This window comes from Adiantum capillus-veneris, chromosome 18 (genome assembly GCF_014529385.1).
Source record: "Adiantum capillus-veneris isolate H3 chromosome 18, ASM1452938v2, whole genome shotgun sequence".
Classification (NCBI taxonomy): Eukaryota; Viridiplantae; Streptophyta; class Polypodiopsida; order Polypodiales; family Pteridaceae; genus Adiantum; species Adiantum capillus-veneris.
The window spans coordinates 115,071,611-115,097,182 of NC_140948.1; the positions used below are offsets into that span (position 1 = coordinate 115,071,611).

At 41.4% G+C, this 25,572-nt stretch overlaps 1 protein-coding gene across 1 annotated transcript; it reads left to right on the forward strand.

The window, feature by feature from the left end:
• The first annotated feature begins 18,412 nt into the window (after positions 1–18,412).
• LOC147436245 (F-box/kelch-repeat protein At1g80440-like) lies at positions 18,413–19,324 on the forward strand. Its single transcript, XM_086488119.1, has one exon. The coding sequence runs from the start codon at positions 18,554–18,556 to the stop codon at positions 19,064–19,066; it is 513 nt and encodes a 170-aa protein (XP_086344245.1). The 5' UTR covers positions 18,413–18,553; the 3' UTR covers positions 19,067–19,324.
• The last annotated feature ends 6,248 nt before the right edge of the window (positions 19,325–25,572 follow it).

Sequence of the window (25,572 nt, forward strand, 5' to 3'; positions counted from 1 at the left end):
GCAAAATTTACTAATGAATGCTACTACAGTAATAATGCGTTTTCAAAATTCTTGGTCAACTATCATCGATACCTTTCAAAAGGGCTATGAGTGATGTATGCCAAGCAATCCTCACATATCCTGGTTTGTAGTGTAAATTTCCCGGTTGAAAACAAGATATTTCGATTGTAATTCCATAAAATCTTGACTTCTAAGTTCCAAAATTAGGCATTATAATTAGAAATCCTTGCAAGTACCCTAGATTTTGGCATAAATATTGGTTGTCCGACTATATTTCCCTTTAAAATTTTTGTATAAAAAAGCCTCATGTTGCTTTCCAAACTTACCAATGAATTGTGCTCAGCCACAACCTAATCTATAAGAGCTAGATTAAATTCATCATAGTCCTTAACATGTTGCATTGAAATGCATTGACTCTGGTGCATATCGCATTTTCATTGGTTACAAGGACATGACACACTAGCCCAGAGCTATGAATATCGATCGAATGTGCTCACTTTGTTGTTGCTTTTTATTACGTAGGCTTGCACATGCCAAATTTGCATTTAGAACCAACACCTTTGACATTGTATCATAGAATAGCAAGATCAAATTGATTGGGCATGGATAATCTCAAAACGATCAATATTGTGTGTGTGTTCATTCTAAGTCATTATGCTTTTTCAAAATCCTTGGTCAACTACATATCGATACCTTTCAAAAGGGATACGAGTGATGTATGCCAAGCAGTGCTCACATACCCCGATTGGTAGTGTAAATTTCCCAGTTGAAAATAAAAAAATTCAATTGTAATTCCATTAAACCTTGACTCTCAAGTTCCAAAGTTAGGCATTTTAGTTATAAATCCTTGCTAGTACCTTGGATTTTGGCATAAATCTTGGTTGACTGGCTTTATTTCCAAAATTATAAATCCTTGCTAATACCTTGTATTTTGGCATAAATCTTGGTTGTCTGACTATATTTCCCTTAAAAAACATGGCCAAGAAAATGGTTGTCAAGTATGGTCTGTTTATGGAAGTACAAAATATGCCTCATGAGCTTTATGTCACAATGCTGTCTCTTAATGTGCATTGCTTGCATGTCCAAGTAGAGAAGGCCAAGAAGCACTTATTGCTTTTTGGGAATGTAGAGTGAGAGTTTCTCTACACATGAAATTAATGTGCTTGCATCCTAAGGGCATGAGGGGTTATGCAAGAAGTTGACATAGGAAGCCAAAATCATCATTAGTGTGGTCTATTTATGAATACATAAGAAGTGTTCAAGAGTTTCATGCTGAGAACGTCATCGATTGCAATGCATTGACTATAGGGCATGGCCAATAGATATAAGACAAGAAGCATCGTGCTAATTTTGGCTAGGGGTTCTCTTCATATGTAATGACATTTGAAGGCACATTGGATTATGCAGAGCTTGTCATGGGTAAACACATTTAATGAGATAAGACTCTAGGAATGTTGGGCAATAATGTCATGCTTGGCATTTCTTTGGAAGACATTATAGAATTTGGACACATCATCCCGCTCACTGCCCAGTCACCCACTTAAGGCCCAGATCATTCACTACCCAGATCTGGGTTACATGAGCAAGGTGGTTGTTGTGTGTGTGTGCGCGCGCGCGCAAATTTTGCTACGTGCGAGGTAATAATCGTGGATCTTGCTATTTTTTACAAGGGTAGAAAACCAATTGGTGCACCTTTTGAGATGATTGGACTGGACAAGATGAATATCTTCTCTCTCTAAGTGAACTGTAGGTTACCAATCCGGTCGAGGAGTGGGTCACAAGCTGCATATGACCAAGCTCGCAGCCGAGTGTGATCTATTCATGTGAGCACAAAAGGTGCTCAACAAAGCTTCATGTCAAGAATGTCGACTCAACTGCTCTTACTTGTTCAAAGGACGTGTCACACGGTAGTAGTTCAAACTCAAAAATCTAAAAGGATACATTGCATGATGGGTCACGCCCTAACAATTCAAGCTTATAAATTAGAAAGGATACAGTAAAATAAAAAGAACAAGGTGAGGAGTCACCAAGGCTTGCTGAAGTTAAAGGGGGATGAGAGTTATGAGGAGTAGGTATGGATGATTGCTTCCACTCACCAGTGTTCGGGAAAAGTGTGTCTGAGCTTAGTTTTGAGTCAGATGAAAATTCAAAACAGTTGGTTGAACGGATAGGAAGAAGGGGAAAAAATCCACTTGAAAAAATTAAGAAAATGAAGTTAAATTGTGAAAGTAATTTTTCTTAAACACTGCCACTTACATGTCTTTTTGGTTGTGTTTAAATCAAAACTAGTGTGTGACCCGCGCATTGTTGCTGTTAAGAAAGCATGGCCTCAGGGTCACACACATACACATATTTGTAGGGGTGTGTGCGCGTGCATGCGCATGCACACAAGCGAGGAGGGTGTACTTTATTCCTTGTAATCACTTCAAGAAGATTGCAATTCCCACTCTCTTTCTTATTAGATCTTGAGATCAAGACTCGTATAGTAGACCTTTGATATTTGTTTGAATTGCTCTTATGACAATAAAAATTATTTTCTTCTCCCCCGTCTCCTCGCCCCCCCTGTCCCCCCCCCCCCCCCCCCTCTCTCTCTCTCTCTCTCTCTCACACACACACACACACACAGAGTTTTGAGCTTAATAGTTGTCGGGTAGATCTTTGGGATCTCTCTCAGTGAATAAGAAAACAAAACTATAGTAATCTTTGAGTGTGGCATATTGGTTATCACAGTTCTCTCTTAAATACCAGGTCTTAAGTTCAAGACTTGTCAAATAGAGCTTTGAGATCTCTTGATGTGTTTCTATGACATCAAAACTTCTCTCTCTCTCTCTCTCTCTCTCTCTCTCTCTCTCTCTCTCTCTCTCTCTCTCTCTCTCTCTCTCTCTCTTGTTGGGGTATAAAGCCCAATGTCGTTGCCCAGGTAAGTGGGCAGGCCGCCAGGTATGTACACATATTCTTTTGTAAAAACCTAATAAGAACTCACTATGCTCTACACATTACAGTAGAGCGAGTTCACCATATCGTGGTGCTCTTCTTCTCGCACTCTCTCTCGCGTCGCACTTCTGCTCGTACTCCTTCAACTGGTATCAGAGCTCAGATCGAGGCTCGGGGCAGCATTGCAGGAGGCTAGAGTCACCAGCTCAGATTGGAGTGAAATTTGACAGGCAAAGACACGGCCCCAAATCTTGTGGGGAAGCTCGAAGGGCTTGGTGTGCACAAAATTTCATTCTGAGGTCATCTCGGCCATCGTTCGGCTTCGACAAAGTTCTGCGCATGCCATTTTCGACTATGTGGTCTCAGCGGGTGCAGATTTGACTCTGCAAATTTGGGGTTTTTTGGCCTACGACTGCAGGTGCTGAGGATATCAACACTCCCAGAGTGTTGATTTGTGGCTGTCTACACGTCGAAGGACGGCTCACAGTTCTTGGCGACGTGTCACATACGACACGGACGCATCTACACACATACTGTAGGCGACATTCACTAGTTCATCAGGTAGCTTGTGTTTGCTGCTTGATATTCCAGATTTCATCCTCACATTGCAGGTACTTCCACATGGGATGTCACATGGGATGTATTGTCAGAGATGATGTATGTCTGTTGAGGGTTTGCTGGCTGTGAGTCACGCAGCAAACAACCGCCGCAGCAGTTACAGCATATAGTGGGAAATTTGTGGATGTATGACTTTGTGGGAAGTCTATGTACTGTCAGATTTACTGCAACCTTTGTTGAGGGTCGAGTGAGGTTTTATTGAGCTGGGGGATTCTCGAATGTTGAGATCCTTTCGGTGATACAGGTCTTGGAGTGATCCCTCAAGCACCCTTAGATAGGCAGCTAGGATGTATTGAGTGTGAGTTAGACAGTTGGGATTGCATCTTTGCTTTACTGCCGTTGAGGCATTGTCGCAGTCTATGCTTACAGGACAGTGACAGACAGTACAGGTGCAGGACAGGTTTACCCACAACTTACAGTGTTAGAGAGATAGTGGTTTTTGAGCTGTTTTTTGGTCTGTTTTTGAGTACACCAGAGCCATTTTACAAAGGAGACTCTGCCAAAATTTCTGTAGAATCTGAAGCTTTCTTGGTTCATTTGACAAGTTGATATTGGTTCAGAGGTCAGTTTACAGGGGAAATTCTGCCGAATTTTTCCCAGGAAAGTAAACTACTATGAAGCGTAGCTATGGCTGGATCACAGGACACTGCTCTTTACAATATCAAGAAGCTGGATGGAACCAATTTCCCATTGTGGAAGAAGCATATTTGGCACGTGTTGGTACAAAAGAAGCAGATAAAACCTATAAAGCTCAAGGGGATAAAACCAGAAGATATGGACGAAGATGAATGGAGCGAAATGGATAAATTGGCACTTTCTACCATTATGCTGACTTTGGCAGAAAGCGTTTACTTCAATGTAGCAGACAAGATGTCGGCTTATCAAGCATGGTTAAAGCTGAGTGATCTTTATGAGAAGCAGAGTGCAGCTTCACAGGTATATTGGCTTAAGAAGCTTGTTGACTTGAAGATGAAAGAAGGGACACCTATGTCCAATCATCTGAATGAATTCAACACAATCTATAGTCAGTTGTCAGCTCAAGGTGTCAAGTTTGATGAACCTATTAGAGCTATGTCCTGTTGATCACATTGCCGAAAAGTTAGGACACTTTTCGCACAGCTTTGAGTAATTCTGCACCTCCAGATGGTTTGAACATAGCAGATGTAGAAGGAAGTCTGCTTACTGAAGAAACCAATAGAAAGACAATGGACAAAGGCAAACGAACAGACTTAGTTGTCAGGGGAAGGACCAAAGAAAAGTACAAAGGTGGAAAGAGGAATCAGTCTCGTAGCAAGTCCCGTAGTGCTAAAGGCAAGAGTGACATAGAATGCTACCATTGTGGCAAGAAGGGTCACATGAAAAGAGACTGCAGAGAATGGAAAGCAGAAAAAGGCAAAGAGAAAGCTGAAGACCATGGTGAGAAGAACAAGTCCTCAGTGAAGATTCAAGAAATAAATGTGACAAACACTGTTGCAGAGGATGATAGTCTAGTGTCAGGAGGCATCTACTTCTTGAAGAATACAATGGACTCAGCTCTTCTTAAAACATCTGATGGAAATGCTGAGTGACTGGATTATAGACTCAGGGGCATCACTTCATGTGTCTCCAAACAAGGAGTGGTTTACCTCTTATGTGACCACTAAAGATCATGTTCGGCTAGGCAATGGGCAGACATGTGAGATCTTAGGTGTTGGAGATGTTCAATTGAAGTTTCAGAATGGCTCTTCTTTCACGCTGAAGAATGTGAGACATGTTCCCGCAATTACAAAGAGCTTGATTAGCACAGGTTTACTTGATGATGCTGGCTACGTGACCACTTTTGGACAAAACATGTGGAAAATATCCAAGGGTTCGATGACATTAGCACATGGAGTAAAGTCTGGAGGACTTTACATGATTTATGTATCAAATGTCTCTAAAAATGTAATCAATGTAACCGAGCAGCCGAACGTTTCTTTGTGGCATAGCCGGTTAGGACATATGTCCAAGAAGGTAATGGAAATCTTGTCTCGTTCTGGTTATTTGCCTGGCTTTTCATTTAATGATTTTGAATTCTGTGAGCATTGTCTGTATGGTAAGCAAACACAACAGCCACATAAGCATAGAAGCAGTAGAAGAGATACACAGTTGGCACTTGTTCATAGTGATTTGTGTGGACCTATGCCTAACCTATCTCTAGGGGGAGCTTCTTACTTTATGACATTTATAGATGATTACTCGAGGAAAGTATGGGTTTACTTTCTCAAGCACAAGGATGAAGCGTTTAGTGTTTTCAAAACTTTTGTGACACTTGTGGAGAATCAGAGTGGCAAGAAGCTTAAATGCTTACGCATTCACAATGGTGGAGAGTATGTTTCAAAGGCCTTTCATGACTTTTGTGAGTCAAAAGGTATAAAACGTGAACTTACTGCTCCTTACAATCCTCCTCAAAATGGTGTTGCTGAGAGGATGAATAGGACAATACAAGAGAAGGTCAGAAGTATGTTGTCTAATGCACAACTGCCAAATGGGTTTTGGACCGAAGCTGTATCAACAGCTATTCATCTTGTAAATAGATCTCCTATCAAGGTTTTGCAGAAGGATTCAGTGCCAAAGATGGTATGGTCAGGCAAAATGCCCTCATACAAGCATCTCAGAGTCTTTGGCTTTGAGGCATATACTCACGTTCCAAAGGAATTTAGGAACAAACTTGAGACAAAGAGTAGAAAGTGCATCTTTCTAGGCTATGGTAATTCTGGTGAGATGGGGTACAGACTTTGGGATCCCGAATCCAGAAAGGTTGTCCGTAGCAATGATGTTCACTTTAATGAATCCAAATATCATTCTAAACCAGAGAGGGTTGAGGAGATTAGAAGAGTTGTCTTCCAAGAAGATGGACTTGCACGTGCAAGACAAAATGTCAGGGCTCAAGAGGAGCAAGGACATGATAGAGTGGAACCACAGGTTGTGGCTGAGCCTGAGCCACCTATTGTGCGTAGATCTTGACATATCACGCGACCTCCTGATAGGTTTGTTCCATCTATGAACTATGTCATGTTGATTGATTGCAATGAGCCTTCATGTTACAAGGAAGCAGTGCAAATGAAGGACTCCGGGAATTGGCAATTGGCCATGCAGTCAAAGATGACAGCTCTGCATAAAAATCAGACATGGAAGCTAGTTAAATTACCACAGGGCAAAAAGGCTCTACCTTGTAAATGGGTTTACAGGTATAAGATCACCACTCATGATAGTCAGCCAAAGTACAAAGCAAGGCTTGTTGCCAAGGGCTTTAAGCAAGAACAAGGCATTGACTTTGATGAAGTCTTCTCTCCGGTGGTCAAGATGACTACATTGAGATGCTTTCTTGCATTGGTTGCCATATTAGATTTGGTGTTGCACCAAATGGATGTCAAGACAGCGTTCTTGCATGGTGATTTAGATATGGAAATTTACATGCAGCAGCCAGAAGGGTTTGTTGAGAAAGGCAAGGAAGATTGGGTATGCCAGTTGTTAAAGAGTCTTTATGGCTTAAAACAATCACCGAGGGCATGGTACCATAAGTTCCACAAGTTTATGCTTTCTCAAGGCTACAAACGTAGTGAGTTCGATCACTGTCTATATAAAAAGAAGGCTAAGGATGGCAGTTGGTTGATCCTTATTTTGTATGTGGATGACATGTTGATTGCTGGCAAGCACTTGGAAGAAATTTCAGCTTTGAAGTCAAAGATGGCAAAATCGTTTGACATGAAAGACATGGGTGAGGCAAGTCATATACTTGGTATGCGCATTGAGAGAGACAGATCAAAGAAGTTGATTTGGTTATCTCAAACAGAGTATATTGACAAGGTTTTGCAACGTTTCAATATGGAGAAGGGAAAGGCATTGAGTGTTCCATTGCCACCATATGTGAAACTTAGCAAACAAGATTGTCCTTTGTCTGAGGAAGAACAGGCTGAAATGGATAAGATTCCATATGCTTCTGCAGTGGGTAGTTTGATGTATGCAATGATTGCTACTCTCCCAGACATTGCATTTGCAGTGGGAGTAGTAAGTCGATACATGTCAAACCCAGGCAAGAAACATTGGGAGGCAGTGAAAGGAATATTGAGATACCTGAAAGCTACAAAGAGTATGCGTATATGCTATGGGAGTTAGGAGCTAAGTGTAAAGGGTTTTACAGACTCAGATTATGCAAATGACTTAGACAACCGAAGGTCTACGTCAGGGTATGTCTTTACATTGGCTAGTGGAGCAGTATCATGGCGTTCTAGATTACAAGATTGTGTTACTCAGTCTACTACAGAGGCTGAATATGTTGCAGCATCAGAGGCATGCAAAGAATGAATTTGGCTTAATCGACTAGTAACATATTTGGGAATCAAAGAAAAGATGCCTGTGTTATATTGTGATAGTCAAAGTGCTATACAATTCGCTCGCAATCCAGTTTATCACTCAAAGACAAAGCATGTGGATGTGAAGTATCATTTCATCAGGGAAATGCTCGAGGATAAGCAACTTCAGCTTGTCAAAGTTCACACCACAGAAAATCCTGTTGATCTACTTACAAAAGGACTTCCCTCAGAGAGCTTTGACCATTTTCGCAAGTAGTTAGGTGTAGGGTAGTACATCACTTCTCTACATATCTTGTATATTAGCTTGTATAGTAGCTTCTCTCACACTTAAAGTACCACATTGGACTTTAAGTGGGAGGTTGTTGGGGTATAAAGCCCAATGTGGTCGCCCAGGTAAGTGGGCGGGCCGCCAGGTATGTACACATATTCTTCTGTAAAAACCTAATAAGAACTCACTATGCTCTACACATTACAGTAGAGCGAGTTCACCATATCGTTGTGCTCTTCTTCTCGCACTCTCTCTCGCGTCGCACTTCCGCTTGTACTCCTTCATCTCTCTCTCTCTCTCTCTCTCTCTCTCTCTCTCTCTCTCTCTCTCTCTTCTCACACACACACACACACACACACATAGGCGTTCAAGTTTTCGGTTACCTTTTCTATCTCCCTCCATCAATCTTCATCTCCCTATGGACAAATGTAGGCTCATAGGGAGATGCAATAATTTATGTGTGTGTGTGTGTGTGTGTGTGTGTGTGTGTGTGTGTGTGAATGCACAAGTCAGGAGTATGGATTGTAGTCCCTATAATCACTCCACAAAGATGAAAATTATATCTCTCTCTCTCTCTCTCTCTCTCTCTCTCATACACACACATATGCACATTCATACACACACACACATACACACACACAAAGTTTTGAGTTGTAGACTTGTTGGCTAGATGTTTGGGATCTCTCTTAGATAATAAGTAGAGGAAACGATTGGTTATCACAATTCCCTCTTAAGTACCATGTCTTAAGTTCAAGAAATTGAGGTCTCTTGATGTGTTCCTTTGGCATTAAAACCTCTCTCTCTCTCTCTCTCTCTCTCTCTATCTATCTATATATATATATATATATATATATATATATATATATATATATATATATATATATATATATATATATATATATATATATATATATATATATATATATATTGCATGATGCATAGAAGCGTCGAGCGGTCAGGTTTATTTAAGCTCTTTGAAATGAATATCAAAGTAGAGTCACCCATCAGATTTGAGGGCTGGATTTTCTTTATGGCCTTCAATAGAAAAAGTAGATTCATACTTTAAATGACACATGGATGCCTCCAGGGCTCATCTCTCTCTCTCTCTCTCTCTCTCTCTCTCTCTCTCTCTCACACACACACACACACACACACACACACACACACACACACACACATGCACATGCACACACATTTGTGCCCCATGGGAGGTTGTAACAGATTTCAATAGGTGTGCCCATCCTTTCTTTGCATAGCATATCCTTGAGGTGATGAGAGAATGATAGTGGATATATTCGGCATTCAAGTTTTCTATGTCTATTATGCTCTTTCATTTTGGGGCTAAAATTGTACATTTTTGGCTAGATTTCAAGCTTGCCTTGAAGAAAGTCGGCAAAATTTTGTAAGTTGGTGTAAATATCCTCAATTATTTAAATTTCAACTTGAAATTCAAAAGATATTATTGTGCAATTTTTTAAAAAGATTTTCTCGATTAAAAAAATAGTTTTTGGTGGGTCCTATTCGAATCCTCTCTCTCTCTCTCTCTCTCTCTCTCTCTCTCTCACACACACACACACACACACACACACACACACACATGCCAATTCAACTCTGAGACCATTCAACTATGTCCCTTTGCACAAAGCTACAATGCGCAATGTACACATTCTCGAGGCTAGAAGGAGAATTAATTATACATGGAGGTGCCAAGTGCGAGATTCGTGTGTCAATCGCATGGTCTACAATGCATGCATGTCATGATCCGTCACCTCCACCCTTGATCCCATTTGAGCATGCACATGCCATGTAGTGCTCAGTGTTCTTTATGGCCTTCAGAATGCAAAGTAGAGCAACCTTTTACAAAAATAGAAGTAGTCACCCTTCAAATTTGAATTTGGAGTTAGTGTTCGAGGAAAGTGTGTCTTAGATTCGCCTTGAGCAAGCTGAAAACTCAAAACAATTGGTTGAAAGAAGGGGAAAAAGAAAAAAAATCCGCTTGAAAAATTTAAGAAAATAGAGGTGCAGTGTAAAAGATACCATTATTTTGGAAAATTTTCTCTTTGAATCTACTCTAAAGAAAATTTTGTATGTTTGTAAAATTGACTTTGCCCAAACATTGGCCTGGAGTGAAACTCCATGGCTTTGACAAGGTCTATAAATAATATAGATATAGATGAAGTACTAAGGTTTTTGAATTTTTGACATAACCCATGTCATAATAATCAATATCTAATTCTCTTAAATGATTTTCTCATATTAAACTGATCATTTAATGTGGGGAAGTGCCAGGGGAGAAAAAGCTAGAATATTGGTTAAGCTAGCAGACCGGCCACAGTAGGGATCCAAAGGAGGGAAAATAGGGATCCAAAGGGGGGGCCATCTGCAAAAGAGCCATGTGCAACAATGGGCTAAAAAGACCCTAAGGTTCAGCCCATTAAGACTTCCAAAATGCTAAGGTTCCAAAATTCAAAGGTTGTGTCCAAAAGGTCAACCCTAGGGAAAATTGGATGCTTAGTGTGTGTACAAAAGTCTTCTTCAAAGCCTACAAAGGAGGGGGCGACCCCATTTAGTAGGGGATGAGAGAGAAAGCCACACACACACACACACACAGGCTCCCTTTACACAAAGGGAATTAGGGACACATGTCAGCTCCCTAGGCCAGATGCCCACAAGGTGTGCCCAATTCCTATTGGAAGACCCTTGAAGTGGACCAATGAGAATTAAGCTAGAGTAAATCTAGTTTAATTAATTTAAAAACATTTAATAAAAGAAACCAATGAGAATTAAGTCTCCTAGAAGACTATTGGGCAGTCTCCCAAGGGGTCCAATGAGCATTCAGAATCCCAATGGCTTGCCTGATTCCTATTGGCCAGGAGGCAAAGGGGTCCAATGAGAGTTTAGTTTAATTATTTAATTACCTAAAGCTCTCACAAAAGGGGAAAGGGGGACACATGTCAGAAGACTATCACTTATGCTGCTTAACACCCATTGGCTTGACTTGGGGAGGTCCAATGAGGCAAAAGCTAGACCAATTTAGCAGGAAGGGCTCGCCCAAGAGAGAGAGGGGGCTGATTTTTGCCTGGATTATCACACACACACTCACACAAGCTCATGTGTGAAGAAAGAATACTCTATCTCCTCCCAAGCTTTAATGGAGAGCTCATCACCTACTCCAAGCTTGTGAGATAGAAGCCTACATCAACACTCTCTTGGCATGTGGATGCAAATCCAACCAAGAGCCAAGCTTCAATGCATGCTCATCTTCTCTACCAAGCTAATTACTAAGCTAAGCTATGCTAATATGAGTGATTATGTGAGGAGATGTACATCTTTCTCGTAAGATACTCCTTCTTCCTCTCAATCTACTCTCATACCCTGCTAGCTCTCACCATCTTTGAAGGTGTGTGAGGTCTTGGGTCTGAGAACGGGGATAATTCAAGTTGTGTTTGTTAAGTTTTTTGCTTAGTGCATGAAGTTTCCATCTTCATTGCACTAGCTAGTCTTGAAGGAACACAAAGAATTGTATTGTACAATGTCTCTCTTGATGGGAGAAACCATAATACAAAGCCTTTTGGAGGAGGGACCGGCTCCATGAAAATCCGGTCCTCAACTGTTGTCAATAGCTTAATTTCTCTCTCTTTTGAAAGTATTGTTGATGCTATCTAACTAGGTGTTATGTTTTTTGTTGCTCTCTCCACCCAAGCACTCTTGTAATTCTCATTAGTAATCTATTCTAATGAAATGCCCACTATGTTCATGCTAATTTCTGCTACACATAAGTTATTAGGCCATTAAATGTTACATTGGTATCAGAGCTCAAGGTTTCTCTTTTCTTGCTCAAGAAGGGAGGTCCTCAAGCTAGCTACAAATGGTTGGTATTATTAATTGCATGTGAGTAAGTAGAATAGGGATTTTGTAGCCTTGCAGTGCGCCTGCCTTCGTGCAGCTAACGGGGCATCACCATCGAGAGCTATGGTCCTAATAGTGGAGTTCTACGGGACTTGCCTACGGCTTAACCACTATTGAGCTATTAGAAGCCTTACAGGAGCCGGTGTTGTTTTGGTGTCGAAAGACCCTCTCTTCTATTCCTTGCAATTAATGGTATTCGAGCCGCGGGTACAGTAGCTTGAGTGCTTTTTCTAAAGGGGTAAAGAGGAGTAGCAACTAGGGCTTGAAGTGCCAAAGTACACCTAAAAAGTTTACACCTAAAAGTTGTTAGAATGGCTGACAATAGTAAAGAGAGTGAAATTAATGTTGATAACTTTGATTTTGCTCATGAGCAAGCTACTAATAATGCTTCAATGCTTGTTAACTATCTTGTTTCTAGTCTTCAACAAGCCATGGGCAATCCATCTCTCCAAAGTGAAGTGCAACGGCAGCTCCGTGCTCACGGGATTCTCCAAGCTCATCACCATGACGAGAGAACACCTAGGAAGCCTCCTTGTGAGACTACCAAAAGAGGCCTCTCTCCGATTCGGGAAGAAGAAGAGAATCCATATGAAGGGCTCAAGAATTTACTTCTTGATGATGCATCTCCTTCCCAAAGGAGAACTCAAGGGCCTCCACCGAAGGAACGAGAAAGAAGCGAGTCTCCCGCCACCTCGGCGGAGATGGCTCCACGAAGACGGCGGGCTAAACGCTCTCCATCACCACCAAAGCGGAGAAGACCATCATATTCTTCTCCCCACCACAATTCAAAGAGGAATGATAAAAAGCAAGAGAAGAAAAAGGCGAGAAAGAGGACACCCTCTTCTCCATCTTCTTCATCCTCTTCCTCTTATGAAAGCTATGGTGAAGACGACAAAGATCAAGACAAGAAAAAGGTGAGAAAGAGGTCACCCTCTTCTCCACCTTCTTCAAATTCTTCACCTTCTGAAGAAAGTGATGGTGCAACCTTTGAACCATCAAAAAGAAGAGGCCATAGGAAATCCTATGCCGCATGGAAGAGGTCGTCCAAGCTGAAGAAATTCAAAGAGGGAGGGAAGAGCATCTTTCCTTACCTATGATGGTACCTTTGGTGCTACGGACAAAGTCTTTGCCTTTATCCAACAATTCGATGCAGCGTTTGGAGATGAGGGCTTCACGGAGTCCTCTAAGCTACACCATGTAGCTATGCACTTTCAAAAGTCTGCCAGACAATGGTGGTCTAGCCTACGAGCCAACAGTGAAGCTCCACGAACATGGAAAGCTTTAAGTGCTTCCATTATGAAGTAGTTTTTGGCCACCGATGCCAAAGACAAAGTACTCACCAAATGGCGAAGTTTAAAGCTCTCTCCCAATGAATCCATCCACAAATATGTAGACAAGTTTTGGGACTTACAACTCAAAGCCACTGTCTTCAAAAAGTTGGATTTTGGAGAGCAAAAGCAACAATTTTGTGCGGGCTTAACCGAAGAAATGGCGCACTAGCTAGTCTTGAAGGAACACAAAGAATTGTATTGTACAATGTCTCTCTTGATGGGAGAAACCATAATACAAAGCCTTTTGGAGGGGGGACCGGCTCCATGAAAATCCGGTCCTCAACTGTTGTCAATAGCTTAATTTCTCTCTCTTTTGAAAGTATTGTTGATGCTATCTAACTAGGTGTTATGTTTTTTTGTTGCTCTCTCCACCCAAGCACTCTTGTAATTCTCATTAGTAATCTATTCTAATGAAATGCCCACTATGTTCATGCTAATTTCCGCTACACATAAGTTATTAGGCCATTAAATGTTACAACTCATAAGTCAAAACTATGTCTTTTCATTTTCTACCATCACAGTTATTAGTACTTACCACTTACCCTTCACTTTTGCATTTCAAACTTTTGGTTTGAAATGCAAAAGTGAAGGGGGGTGTGTGTGTGTGTGCACGCATGCGCATGCACACAAGCGAGGGGGGTGTACTTTATTCCTTGTAATCACTTCAAGAAGATTGCAATTCCCACTCACTTTCTTATTAGATCTTGAGATCAAGACTCGTAGAGTAGACCTTTGATATTTGTTTGAATTGCTCTTATGACAATAAAAATTATTTTCTTCTCCCCTGTCTCCTCGCCCCCTTGTCGCCGCCCCCGCTCTCTCTCTCTCTCTCTCTCTCACACACACACACACACACACACACACACATACACAATTTTGAGTTTAATAGTTGTTGGGTAGATCTTTGGGATCTCTCTCAGTGAATAAGAAAAGGAAACTATAGTAACTTTTGTGGCAGATTGGTTATCACAAGAAAAGGAAACTATAGTAACCTTTGTGGCAGAGTGGTTATCACAGTTCTCTCTTAAATACCAAGTCTTAAGTTCAAGACTTGTCAAATAGACCTTTGAGATCTCTTTATGTGTTTCTATGACATCAAAACTTCTCTCTCTCTCTCTCTCTCTCTCTCTCTCTCTCTCTCTCTCTCTCTCTCTCTCACACACACACACACACACACACACACATAGGCGTTCAAGTTGTCGGTTACCTTTTCTATCTCCCTCCATCAATCTTCATCTATCTATGGACAAATGTAGGCTCATAGGGAGATGCAATAATTTATGTATGTGTGTGTGTGTGTGTGTGTGTGTGTGTGTGTGTGAATGCACAAGTCAAGAGAGTGGATTGTAGTCCCTATAATCACTCCACAAAGATGAAAATTCTCTCTCTCTCTCTCTCTCTCTCTCTCTCTCTCTCATACATACACATCTGCACATTCACACACACACACAAAGTTTTGAGTTCTAGACTTGTTGGCTAGATGTTTGGGATCTCTCTTAGATAATAAGCATAGGAAACGATTGGTTATCACAATTCCCTCTTAAGTACCATGTCTTAAGTTCAAGAAATTGAGGTCTCTTGATGTGTTCCTTTGGCATTAAAACCTCTCTCTCTCTCTCTCTCTCTCTCTCTCTCTCTATATATATATATATATATATATATATATATACATATATATATATATATATACATATATATATATATATATATATATATAAGCTCTTTGAAATGAATATCAAAGTAGAGTCACCCATCATATTTGAGGGCTAGATTTTCTTTAATATGGCCTTCAATAGGAAAAGTAGAGTCACACTTTAAATGACACATGGATGCCTCCAGGGCTCATCTCTCTCTCTCTCTCTCTCTCTCTCTCTCTCTCTCTCTCTCTCTCACACACACACACACACACACACACACACACACACACACACACACACACACACACACACACGCAGATGCACACACATTTGTGCCCCATGGGAGGTTGTAACAGATTTCAATAGGTGTGCCCATCCTTTCTTTGCATAGCATATCCTTGAGGTGATGAGAGAGTGATAGTGAATATATTCGGCATTCAACTTTTCTATGTCTATTATGCTCTTCCATTTTGGGGCTAAAATTGTACATTTTTTGCTAGATTTCAAGCTTGCCTTGACGAAAATCGGCAAAATTTTGTAAGTTGGTGTAAATATCCTCAATTATTTAAATTTCAACTTGAAATTCAAAAGATTTTTGTTGTGCAATTTTAAAAAAAAGATTTTCTCGATTAAAAAACTAGTTTTTGGTAGGTCCTATTCGAATCCTCTCTCTCTCTCTCTCTCTCTCTCTCTCTCTCTCTCTCTCTCTCTCACACACACACACACACATGCCAATTCAACTCTGAGACCATTCAATTATGTCGCTTTGCACAAAGCTACAATGTGCAATGTACACATTCTCGGGGCTAGAAGGACAATTAATTATACATGGAGGTGCGAAGTGCGAGATTCGTATGTCAATCGCATGGTCTACAATGCATGCATGTCGTGATCCATCACCTCCACCCTTGATCCCATTTGAGCATGCACATGCCATGTAGTGCTCGGTGTTCTTTATGGACTTCAAAATGCAAAGTAGAGCAACCTTTTACAAAAATAGAAGTAGTCACCCTTCAAATTTGAAGGTTGGAGTCAATGTTCAAGAAAAGTGTGTCTTAGATTCGCCTTGAGCAAGCTGAAAACTCAAAACATTTGGTTGAAAGGAGGGGGAAAAGAAAAAAATCCGCTTGAAAAATTTAAGAAAATAGAGATGCATTGTAAAAGATACCATTATTTTGGAAAATTTCCTCTTTGAATCTACCCTAAAGAAAATTTTGTATGTTTGTAAAATTGACTTTGCCCAAACATTGGCATGGAGTGAAACTCCATGGCTTTGCCAAGGTCTATAAATAATATAGATATAGATGAAGTACAAGGTTTTTGACTTTTTGACATAACTCGTAAGTCAAAACTATGTCTTTTCATTTTCTACCATCGGAGTTATTAGTACTTACCACTTACCCTTCACTTTTGCATTTCAAACCAAAAGAACCACACTGTGACATGTGGATGCTCTCTCCTTCCTAGAAAATTTTAAGCTGTATTATATATAATATAGATTGTATTGTCCATTATACACACATAATCATAAATGTTTTATATGTTATGAAGAGCTTTGCTTAAACAACAAGATCGAAGCGCTCTAGTTGAACAACAAGGTGAAAAGCTCACATTGTTATGCTAAAGCAAAATAAACTGAAAAGGAATTAAGTAAAATAAAAGTAATAAAGTAAAGAGACTCATTGCCAAAATAAAAAATAATAGTATGGATTTTACAAATAGGCTTAACTCTAGGTTTGTGTTTGAGCTACTTAAGTGGCTTGAGTCACAATAGTGGCTTGGCACCTCATTCCAAAAAGATGGCTTTAAAACTATCTATTTTTCATGAAATCGTAAACATAGGATATCAATGAGGTCCTAGCATATAGAGGAACATTGTAGTATATCGTTTATCCCAAAAAAATGCAAAATAAAAAAATAACAATTTTTTAAAAATAATAAAAAGCCACTAAATTGACTTTTAAATTTGACAGCATATATGTTTTTGAAGCCTAAAGCAAGTCGACAACCTTTTTTTGAAAAATAGTATATGCATAAATTCTTATTGTTTGTATGTCCAAGCCAGTACTTTTGTATAATTACACTGTTTTCCATGTATTTTAAGCGAAATTTTCTCCTTCTTGCCCTCCCTCAACCGGTTACTTTGATTTTGCAACCGGCTCAAGGCTAAGCTGAGGCACACTTTTCCCAAACACTGGTGACCCTACACAAATGATGATAGTGTGTGGCTTTCAATCTATAAAGGGATTGAGCCATTGAGAGCTGGCCTGTCATAATGAACTTTAAAGTTTGAAGTGAAATGGGGATTGCCTTTGCCAACACGGCTTCTAGGCTCGAACGGCCAAAGATGAGAATTGATTTTGACTAAAGAGAGTAGGGAGTACCCAATCTCTTTTAATGGGTTTATTAGAGAGAATCGAGAAAGATCCTCTGGCGAACGCGAAGGAATGGAAGGGATGCTGCAAATAACGGAGGCTCGCAGACAGCTGACGATCGACGGGTAGCAAATTGTCTCGCAGGAAAGCGATAGTGGGAGAAGGCGGCACCAAGCTGAAGGCGAAGGCTTTCGAAAGTTTTGACAGGGTTATTATTTTTTTATTGTACAGACTGCGTTCCTGCAGCACCAACGGGTGTTAGTTGGACTGGCTATGGGGTCCAAGTGTGAACGGGTCGAGTTCGAGTCTAATGTTCCTTTTTGAAAGGGGAAGGGTAGCCTCTCAACTCGAAAGGAAGCCTAAGAAGCTTGATGTGCGAGGAATCTTGAGAAGTAACGAATAAACCTCAGTGCTACCCAGTAGGTCCGACTAATTTTGGAAGAGAAAGAGAAAGACCCACGAATATAAAGTCACCCATGTCTACCAAATTTCAGACGACTGTATGAATGGTGAGAATGAGAGAGAGAGAGAGAGAGAGACTTCAATCGCTCGCTTCCAGTGAAACTGTACTAATGGGCGATCTCATGCCTTGCTTGCCTGATGAGCTAGCCCTTGACTGCCTTCTGCGCGTGCCCCTCCAAAGCCATTCTACCCTTAAGCAGGTTTGCGGGCGATGGAAAGCTCTGGTAGACAGCCCCAACTTCTACACGGTAAGGCAACAGCGACACAGATAGCTACGCCTGCTTCATCCAGGCTCTGCCGGAGGCCGGCCCCGCTGGTTTGGAGCGGGAGCGCAGGAAGGGCCCCTTGTATGGCGTGACTGTCTACAATGCTGGGTTGGGCGCGTGGGAATGGCTTCCTCCCATCCCTGGCCTCCCGCATGGTCTGCCCCTATTCTGCCGATGCGCCCCCATTGGTGCCAACCTTGTGCTCTTGGGTGGCTGGGACCCGTTCACATGCGCGGTCATGCGCGACGTCCACATCTATAGCTTTGCCAGTGCCACTTGGCGGCGTGGCGCTCATATGACGACCCCACGTTCCTTCTTTGCTTGTGCTAGCTTGCAATCGCAGAAAAAGATCCTAGTGGCAGGTGGTCATGACAACTCCAAATGCGCCCTTCACACTGTCGAGGTCTACGACCTAAAGCATGACCGGTGGGAAGAGGTCGCCAACATGTGCGAGGAGCGTGATGAATGCATGGTTGTGGGAACCCCCCCCCTCCCCCAACAAGGTGCTTGTTTTTGGAGGCTACTCAACTGAAGCCCAAGGGCAGTTCACACGCACTATCGAGAGCTTTGACATTAGATCAGGTCGATGTAAGTGTGATGAGAGGTTGTGTGTGCCAAGGGCCACGCCGAATTCACTAGTAGTTCACGATGATCGTGTGTATGCCCTCTTAGGCGTCAAGTTACTCAAAATGGGAGTCAACAATGATGGGTGGGAGGATATAGGTGATGTTCCCACGCAACTAATTACGACGCATTGTGCCACGTCAAGCAAGAGAGGAATTTTAGTGGGTGGGGCGAGTGGAGTCTCATCATCCATTGAGTTATTTGTGTGCCAAGTGTTGGGTAAGAGTTTGTCATGGAACAAACTTGACATTCCTCACCATTCCAATGGTTTTGTGCAAGGCACTTGCATCATTCAAGCTTTATTTTAGAGCAACCATGGTCAAGGATATGCTTGCTTTAAGCTTAACTTTCATATAAGACCTAGCAAAACATGTGGTTAGACTATTCACTGCTATAAATAAAAAAAGGACATTTCAGTTATATGGGCACTCCCTTTTGACAAAAGGGAGGGTGTATATCGAGAAAGTTTCAATCCGTTTACACGATAGCACCAGAGAACATGTATGAAGACCTTATGTTCTTTACTCTCTCTCTCTCTCTCTTTGTCTCTCTCTCTCTCTCTCTCTTTCATCCCAGTTCCCTCTCAAGTGACAGGTTTGGAGTTCAAGACTTGTTGGATACATCTCTTGAGGTCTCTTGGGATTACTCCTACAACAAAATCTCCCTCCTCTTCTCTGATCTCTCTACCCTTTGTGTGTGTGTGTCTGTGTATTTGGGGGGGGGGGGGGGGGGGGGGGGGGGGTTCACTTATGAGCTCACCTATATCATGGGCATTTGAAGGGCATTAAAAAATCCTCTATATTTACATGTCATGAGGTAATAAAACAATCCTTTTCCTTAAAAACTTACTTTTTTTTTTCCAAAATGCAATAAAAGAACCCTTTTTGTAACATTTGTGGAAATTTAACATTTTTGGCATATAAAAGAACCCTTATTTTGAACACACGTGCTATGATTATTACACTTTTGGACCAGAGTATAGTATGGTTCCACGTGTTAAGTGGTTACAAATCTTATATGCAAACTTGTCAACTAAGCCGTCTTTAAAATCCTTATTCTATATTACTCCAATTCATTGATAAGAAGCCTCATTCTAGGCATAAGGATGAGAATTTACAAACTTTTTAATTTGGTAATGCTTAATAAAGTGATAAGAAATTTTAAAATAGGGCACCAAATGTAGCTAAAATATTCATGTCAACCACCAAAAAAGTAACTTCAATCAAGGGTATGCAATCAATGTAGCCAAGGAAATGGGATTCTAATGCATGAAAAAGGAAAATGCATTACTCTAGAAAAAGAAATCATAGCCCTGCAAGCCCTTTTGGGTGGGTGGGTGGGTGGGTTTGGGGGGGGGGGGGGGGGGCGGGGGGGGGGGGGGGACGGGACGGTGGGTGGGTTGTTTTGGGGGGTGGGGGGGGGACTTGCTCCCCCCCCCCCCCCCCCCCCCTCCCTTCAAGGGAGTAAAAAGGTTTTTCATGCCATGTCTTTTATTCCATGTCCCCTTGTTAGTCATGCCACCCAAAGATATAGATACATGGTAACGTATGGTATAGCCATAAATTGTTCAAGCATGCATCAAGAATTACAATTGAGATGTTTTCATTGAAGATAGGCGGCCCGCCACACCCAAAGGTTATTACATCGCATAGTTGCCCATAGTTAGGGGATTCATTTATAGCCTTCCTATTACACATGATATGTTTCTGATTATTGACTCTAAGTTCCCTTCATGTATCCTCGAATGGGATATCGGAAAACTAGATTTCTCATTCAAGAGTCACACGATTATTTGCAAAATCACAAAGCCGAGTTACTATCAAGGTGGGGTACAATACCAAATCAGAAGTGATAGAAATTTGAAAGTAAATGTAAAGCATGTAAGCAAACAATGGTTGGCAATCAAAGAACCCCTATCATGGAAATCTATTTATATGGAGGGGGCATTATGGGACAAGATCCAAAAGAACATCTTACCTTGAGCCAAAGCAACGAGGTGCATCTCAATCAATGGGACAAACAAACTTCCATGTGAGCTATGCACCTAAGGTTATGAAGGACAACAGCCACATGGGAGTTTGTTTGTCCCATTGCTTGAGATGCACCTCCTTGCTTTGGATCAGTGTAAGCTATTCTTTTGCATTTTGCGCCATAATCACACCTCAGATAATGGATTCTCTTCTTCATTGTAATGAAGGAGGAATGGCACACTCTCAAGAGCCTCACAAAGCTTTAGTGGACCTCAGGGGCGATGACTTTTCAAATGTGTACCCTATCATGTGGGTTAACCAGAAGGGATTATACATGACCAAAAAATGATTACTCCATGTGTACAGCAGAGGGAGATGAGGATTTTTTAAAAGACACCCATAGTGTAAGTATATCATGTATACCGAGGTATTATAGTCTCTTAAGGAGATGAGGATTTTTTAAAAGACACCCATAGTGTAAGTATATCATGTATACCGAGGTATTATAGTCTCTTAAACGCACATGATATGTGGAATTTTTTGACTGTCACCCCGGATAGTGGACACGATTGTGCCTTATCTCTCTAGTACAATGGATTTGAATGGTTACATCCATTACATAATCAGTGTAACTATGTCAGACTTTGTAAATAATTAATTTATTTACGAGAAAAGAATTATGTAATTAGTTGTGTGCACATCAGAATAGATTTAGAAGTTCTGGGGCCTGAGGTGCTCCCAAGTTTGGGCCAGTGCACCTCAGGGAGACCCTAGCAGAAAATACCCTAAAGCCCTAGCGATTGGGAAATCGGGACTTCAATGAAGGGGTAGATAGTAGCCTCAGATTTCAGGCTCAAAAAATTACGCGCGCTAGTGCAAGCACAGGAATGAGATGGGGTCCTTAGACTATTAACCATAAGTCTTGATTATTTTACGGCCTTAAGATAATTTAGTTAAAAGTATTTTTTAAGTGATTTTGCACTGGACCAAATGGCCGGACAAGTGCGAGCAGGTAATGCTAGAGCATTGCTGGTACGGCAATGCGCTAGGGAGTAGATAAAGTTTTCATTTGTTGCATCTATGTGTGCAGTTGTGCACTTAATTGCACATTTCATTAACTAGCATAGGATTTTTAAAGTCAAAAGTTGAATGGTTTTTAAATTTTAAAGTAAGTGTGCCACTTGGCACACTTTCCCCATGCAATCTCTCTCTCTCTCTCTCTCTCTCTCTCTCTCTCTCTCTCTCTCTCTCTCTCTCTCTCTCTCTCTCTTCATGCTAGCGCCCCCTCTTCTGGGAGGCTATAAGAGAGCAGTCCCTCCCCCTCTTGCTAGGTTGGCAGTGCATTACCCCCCCTAAGTTGAACGTCCTCTACGCAGTGAAGCTCTCCATTGAAGCTTGAGAGCAGCACCTTGTGGTGTATGTGGAGCCTCTGTGCACCCATCACCTAGAACAAGGCCTCTCATGGTCATAGACAGCTATGGGAGAAGTTTCATCGCGTAAAGTAGTAGAAAACTCTTTTTCTCTCTCTACTAGCTGCTGCAAATTCTTTGTTTTCAGCCCCTAATCACCTGTATTAGGGTGAATTTCAGCAAAGCTTTAGTAGGAAACTATTCCTCTCTACCTACTATACACACACACAAAGTTTGGAACGTTTCCGTCGCGAAAAGGACCTCCGTTTCGGCATTGGAACGCGTTCAGGTAACAATTTCTGGTTATGTACAAAAAATTACAGCAAGCGTGTGTGCATGTGTTTTGCATGTTTCCTTTGTGGGTTGACTGCACGAATGATAATGTCCGAAGAGACATAGTTAGTGGAAGATAGACTCTCGTTTTTGAGAGCTTCCGATGAGTTTTGTGGAAGATAGACTCTCATCTACGAGAGCTTCTTGAAGGAGTACGAGCGGAAGTGCGACGCGAGAGAGAGTGCGAGAAGAAGAGCATGACGATATGGTGAACTCGCTCTACTGTAATGTGTAGAGCATAGTGAGTTCTTATTAGGTTTTTACAAAAGAATATGTGTACATACCTGGCGGCCCACCCACTTACCTGGGCGACCACATTGGGCTTTATACCCCAACAACCTCCCACTTAAAGTCCAATGTGGTACTTTAAGTGTGAGAGAAGCTACTATACAAGCTAATATACAAGAGATGTAGAGAAGTGATGTACTACCCTACACCTATCTGCTTGCGAAAATGCGCAAAGCTCTCTGAGGGAAGTCCTTTTGTAAGTAGATCAGCAGGACTTTCTGTGGTGTGAACTTTGACAAGCTGAAGTTGCTTATCCTCGAGCATTTCTTTGATGAAATGATACTTCACATCCACATGCTTTGTCTTTGAGTGATAAACTGGATTGCGAGCCAATTGTATAGCACTTTGACTATCACAATATAACACAGGCATCTCTTCTTTGATTCTCAAATCTGTTACTAGTCGATTAAGCCAAATTGATTCTTTGCATGCCTCTGATGCTGCAACATATTCAGCCTCTGTAGTAGACTGAGTAACACAATCTTGTAATCTAGAACGCCATGATACTGCTCCACCAGCCAATGTAAAGACATACCCTGACGTAGACCTTCGGTTGTCTAAGTCACCTGCATAATCTGAGTCTGTAAAACCCTTTACACTTAGCTCCTGACTCCCATAGCATATACGCATACTCTTTGTAGCTTTCAAGTATCTCAATATTCCTTTCACTGCCTCCCAATGTTTCTTGCCTGGGTTTGACATGTATCGACTCACTACTCCCACTTCAAATGCAATGTCTGGGCGAGTAGCCATCATTGCATACATCAAACTACCCACTGCAGACGCATATGGAATCTTATCCATTTCAGCCTGTTCTTCCTCAGACACAGGACAATCTTGTTTGATAAGTTTCACATATGGTGGCAATGGAGCACTCAGTGCCTTTCCCTTCTCCATATTGAAACGTTGCAAAACCTTGTCAATATACTCTGTTTGAGATAACCAAATCAACTTCTTTGATCTGTCTCTCTCAATGCGCATACCAAGTATATGACTTGCCTCACCCATGTCTTTCATGTCAAACGATTTTGCCATCTTTGACTTCAAAGCTGAAATTTCTTCCAAGTGCTTGCCAGCAATCAACATGTCATCCACATACAAAATAAGGATCAGCCAACTGCCATCCTTAGCCTTCTTTGTATATAGACAGTGATCAAACTCACTACATTTGTAGCCTTAAGAAAGCATAAACTTGTGGAATTTATGGTACCATGCCCTCGGTGATTGTTTTAAGCCATAAAGACTCTTTAACAACTGGCATACCCAATCTTCCTTGCCTTTCTCAACAAACCCTTCTAGCTGCTGCATGTAAATTTCCACATCTAAATCACCATGCAAGAACGCTGTCTTGACATCCATTTGGTGCAACACCAAATCTAATATGGCAACCAATGCAAGAAAGCATCTCAATGTAGTCATCTTGACCACCGGAGAGAAGACTTCATCAAAGTCAATGCTTTGTTCTTGCTTAAATCCCTTGGCAACAAGCCTTGCTTTGTACTTTGGCTGACTATCATGAGCGGTGATCTATACCTATAAACCCATTTACAAGGTAGAGCCTTTTTGCCCCGTGGTAATTTAACTAGCTTCCATGTCTGGTTTTTATGTAGAGCTGTCATCTCTGACTGCATGGCCAATTGCCAATTCCCGGAGTCCTTCATTTGCACTGCTTCCTTGTAACATGAAGGCTCATTGCAATCAGTCAACATGACATAGTTCATAGATGGAACAAACCTATCAGGAGGTCGCGTGACACGTCGAGATCTACGCACAATAGGTGGCTCAGGCTCAGCCACAACCTGTGGTTCCACTCTATCCTGTCCTTGCTCCTCTTGAGCCCTGACATTTTGTCTTGCACGTGCAGGTCCATCTTCTTGGAAGACAACTCTTCTAATCTCCTCAACCCTCTCTGGTTTAGAATGATATTTGGATTCATTAAAGTGAACATCATTGCTGCGGACAACCTTTCTGGTTTCGGGATCCCAAAGTCTGTACCCCATCTCACCAGAATTACCATAGCCTAGAAAGATGCACTTTCTGCTCTTTGGCTCAAGTTTGTTCCTAAATTCCTTTGGAACATGAGTATATGCCTCACAGCCAAAGACTCTGAGATGCTTGTATGAGGGCATTTTGCCTGACCATACCATCTCTGGCACTGAATCCTTCTGCAAAACCTTGCTAGGAGATCTATTTACAAGATGAACAGCTGTTGATACAGCTTCAGCCCAAAACCCATTTGGCAGTTGTGCATTAGACAACATACTTCTGACCTTCTCTTGTATGGTCCTATTCATCCTCTCAGCAACACCATTTTGAGGAGGATTGTAAGGAGCAGTAAGTTCACGTTTTATACCTTTTGACTCACAAAAGTCCTGAAAGGCCTTTGAAACATACTCTCCACCATTGTCAGTGCGTAAGCATTTAAGCTTCTTGCCACTCTGATTCTCCACAAGTGTCACAAACGTTTTGAAAACACTAAACGCTTCATCCTTGTGCTTGAGAAAGTAAACCCATACTTTCCTCGAGTAATCATCTATAAATGTTATAAAGTAAGAAGATCCCCCTAGAGATAGGTTAGGCATAGGTCCACACAAATCACTATGAACAAGTGCCAACTGTGTATCTCTTCTACTGCTTCTATGCTTATGTGGCTGCTGTGTTTGCTTACCATACAGACAATGTTCACAGAATTCAAAATCATTAAATGAAAAGCCAGGCAAATAACCAGAACGAGACAAGATTTCCATTCCCTTCTTGGACATATGTCCTAACCGGCTATGCCACAAAGAAACGTTCGGCTGCTCAGTTACATTG

Bases quoted from the DNA above. Each gene is read 5' to 3' on its own strand.
- LOC147436245 (XM_086488119.1), top strand. From the start codon at position 18,554: ATGACCGGTGGGAAGAGGTCGCCAACATGTGCGAGGAGCGTGATGAAT.